General features: G+C 39.1%; 1 protein-coding gene across 1 annotated transcript; it reads right to left on the minus strand.

Moving 5' to 3' along the window:
- Positions 1 to 1,959: 1,959 nt before the first annotated feature.
- Positions 1,960 to 14,642, minus strand: LOC115824873 (utrophin-like). Its single transcript, XM_030788601.1, has 13 exons — positions 14,415 to 14,642; positions 12,759 to 12,837; positions 12,468 to 12,528; positions 12,044 to 12,105; positions 11,672 to 11,746; positions 10,561 to 10,762; positions 10,174 to 10,259; positions 9,663 to 9,820; positions 8,168 to 8,334; positions 7,664 to 7,775; positions 6,408 to 6,547; positions 3,602 to 3,763; positions 1,960 to 2,002 (listed from the first exon to the last, which is right to left on the minus strand). The coding sequence occupies exons 1-13, from the start codon at positions 14,640 to 14,642 to the stop codon at positions 1,960 to 1,962; spliced, it is 1,575 nt and encodes a 524-aa protein (XP_030644461.1).
- Between the last annotated feature and the right edge of the window lie 764 nt (positions 14,643 to 15,406).

Here is a 15,406-nt window from a genome sequence, read left to right on the forward strand (position 1 = left end):
GCAGGAAATTAAATGAACCGAGTCCCTCTTTTTACATTTACATTTACTTTTATTCATTTAGCAGACACTTTTATCCAAAACGACCTCCAAAATATTAAACATATCTGAGCTGGAATAATTGACATCATCTGTAGAGTGTATGTGTCTGTAGTTCTTTAGTTTATACCAGCACATCACAAATGTAGGGTAGCATAGCAAACATTTCAGAATAGTCTTATATTTCAGTGTCATGAAAGATAACAGTGTTATGTCGTTTCACGCTTACATTGTCACAACCGCTAAGTCATGACTGCTTCTGACAAGGTCTTTAAAATTCATGACCAGTCTTTTCCAGGTAAATGTACAATGAAAAAAAAGGAACTATATAAAGTCAACAGAAAGAAGATATACCAGTTCTTACACTGTTAAACTTAGCTAGATGAATAAAATGAAACAGTTTACATATTCAGACATATAATCCATACGCTTTTACTGGAATCTCATGGTCTACACCGCTGCCGGTGAAACTTTCCTCTCTGTAGGTTGATAGCTGTGTTAATATGACACACAGACAGATATGTCATTTCAGCATTCTAACAAAGCCACATTTCAGATTAGGTTTAGCCTATGTTCCTAAAATTGAACATTTGTGAATGCTGGACCTTTGGAAGTTTTGGTCGCTGGGCACTGGTATCATTTACTCTATACTATTTCTAATGAGTGTTACATACATGGGATAATCATCTGTAGAGATAACAGAAATAAAAATGATCAAATTAATAATCATCACAGCTGCAGGACAGAATGAAAAGAAAATGTATGTAAAGGACATGTTCTACCACATTACTTAGCAACAGGAATATTAGGGGGAAAAGCACCTTTTGGCTCAAGAATGGAATTATTCACTAGGGACTAATACTTTCCTATGCTGATTCCTGGCTCCAAGTCTTAACTTGTGTCATCAATGCAGGTCTTTTCTCACTACATGAGCTTGAGCAGTCATATCTATTCGGGGACACAAAAGGAGTAAATTGTGGCATATTTTTGCAATGTTTTTTTTTTTTTTTAAATGTAACTAACAACTAAATGCAAAGTAATATTTTATTTATGAGACAAATCAATAACAAATGTGTTCTCATCTTTGGGCAAACTAAACACAATGTCTACGAATCAAAGGTTTAAGATATCAATAATGAATTCATTGAAAGGAAAGACTGAAAGTATTTTGGAATATCAGGTATAAAGATTTCAGCGTTAACACGCACTATCTCTAATGTAGGATGCAGGATATGAAAAAACACCGAGGCACACAACCAGCCTCAGAGTCACGTGACAGAGGCATGAATCACTCGTTACTAGTGTGACTGTTAAAGCGGGGTTTTCAATTAAACTTAGTTTTATTGATATGGCACTTTTTCATCACAGACATCATCACAAAGAGGCTTAACAGACGCCGTTGAAGAGGCATCATTCTAAAATTAATTGCAAGGCCAGCTTGTGTCAACCACACCATAGAGATAAAAGCACATTCACTACAGTACTCATAGGTTGGCGGATTCCACGTACAGCACACAGATCATAAGCATTCATTATCCAACATGGATATATGATGTGCCAAAATAATGAACAATGTAACACTCCCATTAAAAAGCTCTTTCATCATGGGTCTCTGCACCGAAAGAGCTTTCATTTTGTTCAGAATTCTAAATCCTGTTTACCACAATGCAATTAGACAGCTGTGAATTTCCCATGTCAAAAATATCAAAAAAAAAAAATATCTTCACAAGCGATTCATTAGCTTAGACAGGTGCACTGTACAAACAGATGTACTGTAATAAGTCAACAGTCCTTTGTCAAGTGAAAGACACTTATGAAAAACATAGAGGAGAATCCTTACATAAACAGAGATGGGGGTCCATAAATAGCGCTGAGATGAAAATGTGTGTCTGTCTTTCATCTGTTTCGATTATTTTTCTTCACTCATTGTTCCCAAAGGCTCTTTCTTCTCATGCTGTTGGAATATCTGACAGCGCAGGAAAAAAAAAAAGAGAACACATTACTCACCTAAAATATATTTCACATAACTATGGTAGATGAGCCAATAAGCAATTCATCTTTTATAGGCAACTATAAAGAGGCCCAATTGAAAAACTGAGCTCATGGTTGTTCCACATGAAAAAGGCATTTCTCTTGCACAAGAATAGGCAATAGTTCTTCTAGAGTGCAGTGGAAAATGCCAGATTTTTCACCAGCCTTGCTCCAACACACCTGACTCATCTAATCAGAGTCCTGAGGAGCCCTATGAATGTTAGATCTAGGCGTATTGGATTAGGGTTGAAACAAAATCTTACTGGAGTCAAGCCCCAAGGGAAAAGGACTGCCCACCTACGTGTGCATATGACACCCGCATTAATGCCAACTTTTTTTTTCAGAACCTCTGCATGCTTGAGGCCCAGTATCACACATCAAAGGCCACTGGGCTGACAGACATGGCTCATTTCTGATGGAAGAACATACTTCTAGCCATGAAATCAGTGTGATGACAGTCTATAGCCATGTCTGGAAGTCCTGTGGGATTGTAAAAAAAAAAAAAAAAAAATTCCGCTCTCGATTTTAAAAGTAAGACAGAAAACTTGGAGAAAGTTTTTCCAAGTTGTTTAAGGCTTTTGTTTTTGCTGATCCAGAACCCTGTGTTGGTTCACAGTCAGAAGCACCAGTGATGGGTGGGGTTCTGATTTAAGGGTGGAGAGTGTCTGGTTGGTTGTACAAATCATGGCAGCAGTGCTGAGACATCACTCTGCCAGGCAGTGTGTGCATCTGTGTGTGTGCGTGTGTGTCTGTGTGTGTGCGTGTGTGTCTGTGTGTGTGGGTGGGTGTTGAGCGAGAGAGAAAGAGAGAAAGAGAGAGAGAGAGAGAGAGAAAGAGAGATAGAGATAGAGAGAGAGAGAGAGAGAGAGAGAGAGAAAGAGGCCTGGAATGATGTTTCACGGACGTGTGCTGGTTATCGTCTGCTGAGCAGCCCACCTGCACTGCAGGCAGACTCATAAAAGGATGGGGTGAACTCTTATCAGTCTGGGGGAAGGGAAGATAGCAATAATGACACTGCTAGGGTATAAACAGCATGGGTCTGAGGTCTGCTATGACTAAAATGAAATGTTAAAGTAATATTTCCAGCAAATAAGATTTAGCCATAATCAAAATTTTTGGCTTGGTTTCACCGTTGTCTGATTTTATGCTTTGACCTAAGAGTGACATCGTATTACTGTGGTAATATGTGGGACCAAAGCTTATTTTTTATCAGTTAAGGAATTAATAATTAAGTCTATGCATGTTAATGAATTTTTGTATTCTGTCACATCTGAACTTGTATTTATGAAGCATGCTCTTCACTTGTTTCTCTCCTAAAATATCAGTTTTCTTCCCCATGAGTAATGTCATATGACTGAGTCCGTTGTGAGGAACTCAAGTTTTACTGACTACAGCAATACAGGATCTGTGGTAAATGAAATGAAATGAAATTCACTTTAAAGACTAAAGTTATGCAGGGACAAAGACATTTTCTATGTGTACATTTAAATAATGTAAGCAATAACTGCAGCAGAGCAATAAAGATGCAGTGTACCTGTTCCTTTCCACCTGTGGAGAGCTAAGACATTCTTGTCCTTGTCTTTGTTGTTCTTGCTCTATGTCAGTAGTCTCCTGGGTATGGTGCATTCTTCCCTTAACGCAGGATGCCGTACTGGGGGTCTTATGGTATGGCTGAGAGTATCTGTGCTCTTCAGTCCTGCAGAGAGACAGCAAAGAGAAAACTATGCAAGACTTGTAACAGAGTGAAAGCTTTGCAACTGCAGACAGACAGACCAATTGCCCTGCATGCTGAGTACAGGTGCAGACTGTAAGGGTGAGGGAGCAAAGGTATAATGTCTGGGGCTGACTCAGTGTCCTTGGCACTAAATTGCTTTGACTTGAGTAAATGAAAAAAAAAAAACAACTGAAGCTGAACTTTTTGCTGTGACGGGAAAAAAAAGCGTGGGTAAGACACTGGACAGAATTGTAGCATTAACAGACAGGAATGGTGTTTGTGATAAGGTAAAATTAGGAAAACTTGCTAAAGCAACGGAGCCAAAGCTTTTGCCAAGTAATTAAGTCCCTAATAGATAAAAAGCTTGGACACAAATGGGATTTTACTCTTCTCATTCTGTTCACAGTGGAACTTCAGTCCACTGTTTCTTGCCCCTAAGACTTTTAGCACGGTGAAAGTTTTTTTGTTTTTTTTTTTGATAGAAGAAGAATTTTGATTCATGATAAAATCATCACTTACAGATAGATTAGAAACAGATTGGGAAACATCTAATCTATTGCTGAGATAAAAAAAAAAAAGAGAAATACATTCTCCTAAAGAAGTGTTTGCTAATGTGTCTCATTTTGTCAACACATGACATTAAACTAACTTAATACTGGTTTCAACAGGTTTCACATTCATGTCAGGCATCAGATACAGGTGCCCTTATATCTGTAACACAGCTCTATGTTTGACATTACAGTTTGTCCTCGGTGTTCTCTCAGAGTGACACAGCAGACTTCTTTGAACATCTACCTGTTTTGCATGCACTGATCTTAAAAAGAGATGACAGCTTTGTGACTCACTCTCCTCCTGCAGTCGGGGTGGAGTTTTTGTATGGTCAAATTGTCATTAGACTCTGTCCCATTTTCTGGGTAAGCTTAAAATAGGGCTGACTGATGAGAGAATGCAGAACCCATGAGGGTGCTCAACTGTAAAATGACTGGTGGAATTTAAGCAAGGCTATAGCCATGGGCATGATGGGTAATATTTTGTGAATGTCATAGCAAGAATGCACTGTTAACTTGAGGGGAAAACAGAGCTTGTTAGTAAAATGACTCAGTGTGAAATGTTTCTCCATCAAATTGCCAATAAATCAGAAGAGAGGTAAGCAGTCTCCAGAAACTCTGAGACCCTTGTTAAGAGCCAGAAGAAAGCGGGAGGTTTATTCGGTCCACAGAGGAACAGTCGGCTCTGAACTTTGGTTTATAATTGTACGCAGAGTGACTAAGCTGAAAGCCCCCTTTGCGACACTAGATGCACTGATTTCAGACACAACAACAATAATAAACATTTGCAATTTAGACACATCTCCCTGTGATGTCTGAGTAGTCTGGATCTTACATAAACCCATTAAGTTTACAGCTTTTAAGAGACTGATTTTTCAAAGGGGGTGGGGAAGTGCTTAAGAGTCCTTCCAGAGATTACTTAATTTGCTCGTCTTTAAACACACAGAGAGCAACTGTGGGAGTTTGTGTGGGTGTGTTTTTGTGTGGGTGTGTTTTTGTGTGTGTGTGTGTGTGTGTGTGTGTGTGTCTGTGTGTGTGTGCGTGCGTGCGTGAGCGTGTGTACTTACTCATAATGCTCAGGACACATACTCAGCAGGGTGACAGGGCTGCAGTAAAAACACAAGGAGAGAGAGGGGCACCGTACGACTTCATTAGGACAGAATCAGAAAGCCAACAACACAAGCTAGTCTTCGCAAGAGCTAATCAGGTCAGGAAAGCAAATATGTTCTCTTGGTCTAACGTTCAGCTTACTCCGGTGCACACTCGCCGATAAATCAAAAAGGCATTACAGGAAGGTAACCTCCACAACCGTGCGCCACACAATCACATTTCATTTCCTGGCAAAGAACGACAGCAATCAGTGTCTGCTCTCCGAAACATGGAAAAAGAATAAAAGGGGGGAAAACTGAGAGACAAAAAAAAAAAAAATTATAATGGCAGAGGGGATCACAGTGGATGGAAGCAGGGAGGAGGGATTAGGTGTCATCTCCCACTTCTAAAGAAAACCAAAACCATGATAAATGTCCCTGTCTTTGTTTTCCCCCCTCCGGTGTTATGGAACAAGACACTGATTGCTTTTGTAATTATATGCAAATCCACAAAGGGGAGATGCCGTTTGTTTGCAAACACCCAGGTGCCAAAATTGCGTGACGTGATTGAGCGGCTCCGCCTGCGTGCCAGTGTAAGAATGGCGTATCATTCAACCATTCAGAAGGATGAGAGCCAATGACAAAGAAGAACTGTTTGGATGGGACTGCCAGTGATGGCAACAAGTCAAAATATTAAAATTCAAGGGGACTAGTGAAATAAATCTTTTGCCATCAAGGCAAAATGCATCAAAGAGGGACAAAACAAGAGAATGTTCCAGAGTTTTAATGAGCTTTTCCCAGAAATGGATTCTGAATTTAGCAAAAAAAAACAACAACAAAAAAAATTTAATTCATTGGTCCATATGGGCTTGTAATGGACATTATGCAACTTTAAATCATATTTAGAAAAGAACAGTAATGGCATTTTCGCATGCTGCAGTTATTATTGGCACAGATGGAGAGATCTTTCCAGAATGTTTTAATACTTACATCTCTGGATTCTCTTCCTCTCTTAGAGCTGCCTGAACCGGCAAATAACCCAGCCGTGGATGTTTAGCAAAGTATTTCTTTGATCGAAATTTGTTTTTCAGCACCTTGGTGAAGTCACGTACATCTTCCCCAGAGGTTGTCTGAGATGGAGAAAGTCTTGAGTAATGGCTCCTTTTGGTCTTCATAAATAATGACAACAGTACGCCTCTGTTCAGTACCAATTAAGCTTAATATACCACGAAAATAATGCTCAAAAGAACCAACTAAACTGTTTTTATAGATGGTGTTGGCAATTTTTTTCTAAATTGCTTGTATCCCACATCTGAATCTTTGGTTCAGCTATATTCTCAAAGCAATAAACTGTTTCCGCACAAAAAAAAAGGAACTGTTTCAATCTCGGATAAGTTTTGATAACTTTGTAAACTAAACGACATCATAAACACTGAGAAGCCTTTTATGCCTTTTAGTCCGGGCTCATTTCTTCCAGCCCCAATTTGCTAATTATACTTCAGAGTTTGCTGCTGCTGAAGGAGATAAAAATGGAAGGGAATGTAATGTTTACTATAAAAAAAGAACCATTTATCCATGATTTTACACAAGGGCATAAACTGACTTACTGAACAACACAATTTGACTCAGGATAAGTTCGTGTGGGCACATGGCGACAGCTGACCTACTACTATGCATATTTATTGCATAGAGGTTTCCAGCATTTAACTGTGTTTTATAGGGCAATAACAATGGGGTTTTGAGCTTTAAAATGAAACATTCTTCTCTCTATTGCTTGCAAGGTCAAATATGATTGCCATTTTTTTTTTTTGAGCTGAGGTAAAAATGAATGGACATTATTTTCCATTTTTATCCCTTACCCAATGTTGCACCTGTCTACCATCAGGTATCAGAGTTTCAGATTACATTTTCCAGCAAATATCCGAATGAGTCTGTCAACATTCTTACAGTCAGGGGCTAATTTTGCATATTATTATTATTATTATTATTATTATTATTTATTTATTTATTTATTTATTTATTTTGTCGTGTAAGCGATATGTTTTGATGATTGCACTGATCATTTTAAGAACATTCGCTACAATACCGCTCTGCAAATCACTGGATAGACAATCAAAGAAAAATTGTGTAAGACAACGTACTTATGTATCTTGTACAGAGAATAAAGAGACAGAGACAGAGGAAAGAGGAACATAATACAGGAGAGAAATTAAGATAAAGGATAAAATGGAAGTTCAAATGCTCACAGGGGTACAGTACTCCACCATTGGATAGATCAGGCTGTGACCCTTGGCAGTCCTCCCAGAGAAGAAACAGTTCTGGCAAACATCATAGTTAAAATGCTTCAAACTGCGATACCTGAAAAAAAATAATAAAGGTGTTTTTTTCTTCTTTTGTATTATTTTGACTACTGTGTTGGCTAAATTTGTAACTGCTAAGCCTTTTTACTGACACTAGTGATGAATCAATACACAGCAAATTCTTTTTGAATGAAACATTTCATTTCCCTTGATTGAAATATGGATCAACCAGCCATGCATTTGATTTTATGCTCTTTTCATGCTCTTCAGTTGCAGTTGCCTAAAGTTGCTGGATACTCTCTGTTGGTTCTGTTTACACTCTGTGGCTCTTTGACAAAGACATAAACAGAAGCTATGGATTTCTTGATGCGGATCTTGCATAAAGACATGGGGATTTTTTTTGTATTTATATTTCCCAAAAGCCTGTGGAATAGTCTATGTTGGCATTACCTGAAACCCATCATGGGGCAATCTTTACAGATATTACACTTCGCCTGGTGAATGGCCGTCTCAGCCGCGGCGACACGATGAAGTACCGGCAACCAAACCATGGACTGAGGTTCCAGATGCATCCAGTCCACAAACTGCTCCAGCTCAATATCCTCCCCACTGCTTCCCTGCAGCACAGCACCGAATACCATCTCGTGATTTGTTAGCCGCTTATGACATAATGGGATAAACTGGCACATTTTTGACATTTTGAAAAACATCCAATTCTTTCCTCAAGTATTAAAACTTTCAGAGCATAAAAGCAAAATCATGAAGCAACTGCTCTCATTCAACCTTGTTAGCAGGAGGGGTATGAGATCCAACAGCGCTTTGTGTAGCGCCAGTGCTGTGAATGGAAATGATGCCGGTCATTTCCTCTCTACCTCCAATGGTATTAAAACTGTTACTACAGTTATGGATCAATTACGGCGGGTCAATAAAGAGCCGAGCTATCAAGAGCATTCCTTTCATTACATGGGACATTAAATAAAATGGCCTCCACAGCGACAGAAGCAAAACATTAAAGAGAAATGGGCAGCTTGAATCCAAATCGGAGAGACTGTCGGCAGGCGAACCGACCGGACTTATAAATATTCTAACTGCCGATGCGCTTTGTGTCATGCGCACTCCATCATAAGACATTATGGTCATGAACGCAGATACATCATCTGCTTTCACTGGAGTCCAGATGTGAAATTATGGAGGCTGATGACACAACAATACAACAAAATTCAGTTTGGAGCTGATCTCAGAACATTTTTTTTTTTTATCAAATGTGTTTCACCATTTCCTTTCATCACAACATCCTTATGTCCTTATGTTCTAGACAACAGCCAAAGTCATCTGGACTGTTCACAAAACTTTTTTTTTTTTTTTAACTCTACCTAAATCATTAAAATGCAGCTAAATACATCAAAGTTTGTACAGCCAAACCCCAAATCACTTCTCAAATCGCACCGAAAACATTTTAAATAGCAATCCTATTTGAGAAGCTAATTTCAAGTTCACTTCTTCAGTGGATGTCATAGTTCATTTAGCTTCTGCAATTAAAAAAAAAACAAAAAAACAAAAAACTAAGTAAACCAAATTTTACACAGTTCTTAGTTTCTTTTTTGGAGTCAGTCCTAGCAAATGTCATTCCTTTAATGAATCAGTTCAACTTCTAAAAGCATAAATGAAGCACCATGCATCAGATCTCATTACTGTAAACGACCGGAGAAACAATATATTTTTAGACCACGGGGCTTAATGTCCAAGGCCATGGCAAAAATGCCACACTACCACATTTTTTCCAGGAAAGACACTTTGCTCACAGAACCCCCTTCTCAGGAGCTTAACAGTGTCTCTAAGGACATAACACAGCAGCATTTCTTACACCTAAAAGTGAAGAGTAGTTATTAATCCTTCAGTAAGATATCGTAATGTTGTAGTTGATGACAAATATTGTTGAACTCACATGCTGGAAACAGCTGCGGACACTTGGCTCTGCGTTGCTCCCTCCAAATGCGGCTGCTTCACCCAGCTGGTGGGGGACCTGTATGGTGCTGTGTAGCAGCAGGGCCAGCTGCTTCTGGTTACATTTATCAGAGGGGTCTGCAACCTGGTAGAAGAGGTCTAGAGCAAATGAACAGAGAGAAAGGATATTCTGGTGGCTAGTCATTTGATTAGACGCACACACACAAACAGGTTAGAGCGGTTAAATTTTATATAATTTAAGATTCTATGGATTCAACAGTACTTAGGAGCAGTTGCGGGAAAGAAAATCCAATAATAAATTACCCTGACATCACCCTGTTATCATTACTATCAGTCAAAATGACTGTAAAATAATCACGCACATTTCTGATGTTAAGTTCATTTAATCCAATAGACACAAACCCCCATTTACTGTAGTATGCAGTTATGCACTTGAGAAAATGAAAAGAATCAAGATCTATCTGAAATTGATGAGACTGCATTGTACTTGCATTTGTACTTGTCCCCAAGATGTCCCTTTGAAAGAGAGAGCAATCCCACCTTCATGGACAACACTTGAACTTTTCCACTTCTACCTCTGTTGAAGAGAAATTGACGATAACACAGGGGATAAACCTCAAAATGAGTAATCACGTGGTGAGTGGAAACATCATAACAATAATTCCGCTTGCTTACATTATACTGAAAACTCTCTGCATGGCAACATCCTGTAATTTTCTACTTGACTATAAAAAGAATTAACATACATGTATATTTATGAGAGTTGAAGTCACTAGTCGACCATCAGAAATGTGTGGATTTTAAGACACAGAGCCTGTTTCTCTACTCAGAATGCAGATTATGACTACAGGACATGGTAAAGATGTCATTCCACATACGGATCATAGACATTGAGGAGCCAGTTGAGACAAAGATCCAAACACTCAGGAACGTTCACCAGATCTGGGTGTATTTGCTTCAGCACAGTGTAGACCGTATAGAGACAGTTTATGATCTCCGGGATCTCCAGCATTCGTGCATTCTGGGTGAGATTATGAAGATCAAAAATGCCCTGAGCTGTGCTCAAGTCCAAAAGGTCCACTTAAAAAAAAAACCAAAACAAAACAAAAAAAAAAACGAGACAGAACAGACAGGATTCACTTACTATCTAATCTCTGCTCATTTTAGACCCACTGGGGACAAGTGTTTAATGAATTTCATTCAGTGCATATTAATGAAAGCCAGCAGAGCATAACAAAAGGAGAGTGATGAAAGTTCTGGGAAAGGCTGGGAAAAATTATTGTAATATATTGTATGGATTCATCAGATTGGCAACCAATTATATGTTCCATCAAATTTCTCTAAACCCTGTAATGCCCATTTCCAGAAGAAATTACTCCCTCCATGTCACTTTATAGACGGCTTTTTCAGCGCCGTTAGTAATGGACTGCTGTTGCCAGTTTAAGGTTGATTTCAAAAGCTCATTTGAAACAGACCTCCTTTCTGCCTCATAAGGTTGCCAAAATTGGTCTAGTATTTACATAACATTAACTTAATATGGAATAGTTTACTACATTTCAGGACAGTCATTGCACTTACACATTATCTACACTTTACCTTTAGACTGAATACCGAATACTACAGTGCGTCTGAGTCAAGGCTTTCTAGTTTTGGGTTATAAATTATGCAAAAGGAAATTCCTCAGAGAAACTGAAAGGTTAATAGTTATTTGCATAAAATTGCCAGCCAGAATAGCAGAACAAACTTTTCCCCCAGATTCATACGCGGAAGCTTGATTTGTTTTAAGCACAGTGCATACTTAACAGTGAGCTGTACCGACAGCAGTTAAGATTCTTTAATATTCCCTGCACACTGATCTTTGCATAATGTTTTCGTAATTAGAAAAACAACCCATTAAGACAGAAACAACCAAGTAACACGACGTTTGACAGTACGTCAACGCATGCATTAGGAGTTGAAGGTATGAATATGTGCCGAAGGGTGACTCACAGCACAGGGCTTTCTGTAGCCTGCGACTCTTCATGGCTGTCCGGTAGGCAGAGAAATGCACGTGGCTCAGGTCGGCTGCACGCAGAAGGAACAAATCTACATACAGCGCCATTCAATTCTATCTGGTGACATTTCTATGTCATTAATGACATAATGCAAATCATGATGTTTTACACAAAGGCGTTTGATAGAGGTCGTGAGGGTATATACTACTAAAGGAATACTAATGTCGTAACAGTATAAGCTCATTTTCAATTTGCAGAATGACACAAATTAACATCACATATGATCACAAGTATGGTATAGACTGTTAGAGAAATGTTATTCAGTGAACATCATGATATTCATCAAGAGCTTTAGCTGAAAACTTACCCATTGACTGAAATAGCTGAGTCATTTTTGGATGATCCCAAGAGGTGGTTTGCTTCTCATGACTGAAACCAAAGTTAACAAAAAATATTATTAACAACACAAGTTATGATATTTGACTAATTTGGTGAATGTTAACCAACTCTACCTTTTGATTTTTTTAACATTTATTTTACAAAGTTGCACAATACAATAATTTCATGACAACTGAATACATACTGTCTCCCAGCATATGAGATAATTAGGCAGCATGCGCCCGGACATGGTTGTATGATTGAAAGGAAGTCCTAGATGTCTTGTCAATATCTCTTCGCTTCGAGTGATTTAATTAAAAGAATACATTCTAGAGCCTGGATACAGCAGGGTCACAGCTAATAGCTTGTTTACACAAATAAAACAAAGTCATTGTGAGCAGAATGAAACTCACTTGATATAATAAGGAACTTCACTGTGAGAGACTGCTCTCTGCCATGGGGGCTGTACAGAAGCTCAGGGAGAGAAAGAACACACCTCACTTGACAGAACATATTTCAATTTCGTGTAAACAATACTTTCTTGCAAATCATCCAATGTATTATCATAGTGTCTACCAAACACAGCAAAATAGAGACTCTGAATGTGTGTGTGTGTGTGTGTGCGTGCGTGCGTGCATGTGTGTGCGTGCGTGTGCGTGCGTGTGCGTGCGTGAGTGCGTGTGTTTTCCTGGTCCTTCTCTTACCACACAAGAAGTCTTGGGAAAACGGTTTGATATTGTGGAAAGGGCAAAATAGTTGAATTTGCTGATTCCTCATTGTCTCCTGTTGGGGGGGGAGAAAAAGGTGAGAAGGGAAGAGTTGTTATGCTGAAAAGATATGATCCTGCAGGTGACAAAAAGGAGAAGGATGCCCTAAATCTTACGGTAACATCAAGACAGCAGTGACAAAAAAATTCACGGACCGAGGCAAATTAAAAAAAAAGAAGTTCCCAATGGAGGAGTAATGTCTGTCTTGGACACTTGATGAATCAGAGTGCCATATCGTCTGTCATCTAAAAAGAGACACCATGCAGGGGTTCAGCCTGAGAGATGACGAGGACGGGCTGTGCTGGGAGATGAAGAGCTGTCTCTGCTGTGTTAATCCCTTGATGCCCAGACACCCACAATAACCTGACTGTCTGATTGTGGGCAAGCGCTGAGGACCTTAGCCGAAAACACTTTTCATCTGTCAATGGGTCTTAAAGTAAATTTTCATTTTAGTGACACTGTATTGTGATATTAGTGTCAAAACCCTCTCGACTACAACGTTATGATTTTAGCTATTCCAAGATTCAGCATATTCTGATAATATCCCAAAAGACTATTTGTATTGTGCTGGAAATGTAGGTAGTAAAAGACAGTGGTATGACACAGAGCTTTTATTTATGTTGCGCTTATGCTGAGGGTTTTTAGTGAAAGTGGGTCTGAGGATGTCACTGGGAAATGGCTTATCAATGTTCTCCAGCAGTCCAAATCAATGAGAGAGGTCAATAACCTAGCTCGATGGATCCCCCAAAGAATATGACAGTCACACACTCATCAAAGCAAAGAACAAGGACGAAGCCAAAAATAAGATACAAACAAAAAGCTTCCTGACCCCAGTGTGTCAAAGGCATTAGAGGGAGAATGAACAAAATCATCTCTCCAGGGTCTATATCAGAATATTTCAGAATACATATGTATTTGGATATATTCTGAGTACAAGAATGTCAAGTTTTATGGCTTCATGGCTTAAGTTTATGCTCTGCATTTACGATCAGAAAAATGCATGACTTTTTCCTATAAAGACTGATCTTTTAAAGGCAAGGCAAAGCATGCTAGAAAATGCAAGCATGCAGATTTGATTCTAAACATAGGGTTCTCACCTTGAGGACTGTCTGGTGTGTACTGACAGTGTGAAGCTGTGCTGGTGGAACTGGAGAGAGCTTGATTTCAGGTGGTGACAGCAGATTTAAGTTTATCCCAGTGACATTGTGATGAAGAGACACAGTTTCTTTGCTAAAACCCTGTTATTCAACAAAAATCAAAGCAGACTGTGGAATAAGACTGTATGCCCACAGAGTTTCTGTCTGTCTGTCTGTCTGACTATCTATCTATCTATTTGTCTTTGTATATCTATCTCCAAAGAGCAGGCATCCCAGACAGACAGACGGACAGAAAGACAGACAGACAGATAGATATACAAATTCAAATACATAGATAGATAGATAGATAGATAGATAGATAGATAGATAGATAGATAGATAGATAGATAGATAGATAGATAGATAGATAGATATTGTTGAACATCTATATTGTATATTAAGACCGTTTACAGTGAATATAACAAGTGAATATTAAATGTATCTCTCTCTCTCTCACAGTGTAGTCTGTGCAGTTGGGCTGGGCGTTGTCCAGCAGTTTCTGTTCCACCAGCTGCTGTCCCTCCCTGCAACTCTCCATCTCGAGCAGACCCAGTTCTAACTGGTTCATGGCTTTCTGGAGGTCCCGCAACTTTCCAAGCGCCCAATCAACTTGCTGCGGCCAGTTTGTAGCGTGGATACAGAAACGCTCCCAGTTGTCCTGTACCTCCACGACCTGCGCCGGCATCCCCTCAGTCGTCTGTAGCGGCTTCTCTTCACACGCAAGGTCTGGTAAGTAGTTAGACAAAAATTAAGCAAATGAGAAATGGCAGGCAGGGCAGTTTATTGATTTATTTTGATTATCTAGCACTTCTTGAAGAAATTAAAGAGAATTTGAGGAATGAATGCATCTTTGATTTAAGTCTCCAGAGACAGCTACGCTCTTCTCTTGTTAATATGAGCGGGTAGAAATAATCGTCCTAGAACAGAACGTATTCTCTTCCTTATCTATCTGAATTCTTCATTTTATCAGATGGATTATGAGAATAATCTCTGTAGAGCTGGGTCATCAGCAAACTTTGTCCAAACTGTCTCAGCCATTTTAGATAAGCGGTATAACAAGAGAAGTCTGGGCTGAGTCTAAAAGTCTCTGCCTGGCTGTGCATGTGCAGGAAAATGAGGCCATTTCAAAGAGTCATTTGACAATCTCAGAGCATGTTTGTGATAATGCAATGTAAGGTGCACCGGCTCTGACTTTCAAATAAAGCCCGTAAAAGGGTTCTGATGCATATCTCATAAAATGGAAATTCAAATTTTTTTAAAAAAATTGCATTGCAATGTTGATACTAATAATCCTGAAATAGGAATTTTCAGACCCACGCACTCTCGGATATGTGAGATATGCAAAAGACCTCTCCCTACAGGCTGATGTTGGCCAATGTATTGTGTCCATGCTAATCGAATCAATCTCCTGAACCAATCAGCTGTGATGAATCTAACCCAGATTCTCAT

Source organism: Chanos chanos, chromosome 1 (assembly GCF_902362185.1).
Source record: "Chanos chanos chromosome 1, fChaCha1.1, whole genome shotgun sequence".
In the NCBI taxonomy this organism is placed as follows: domain Eukaryota; kingdom Metazoa; phylum Chordata; class Actinopteri; order Gonorynchiformes; family Chanidae; genus Chanos; species Chanos chanos.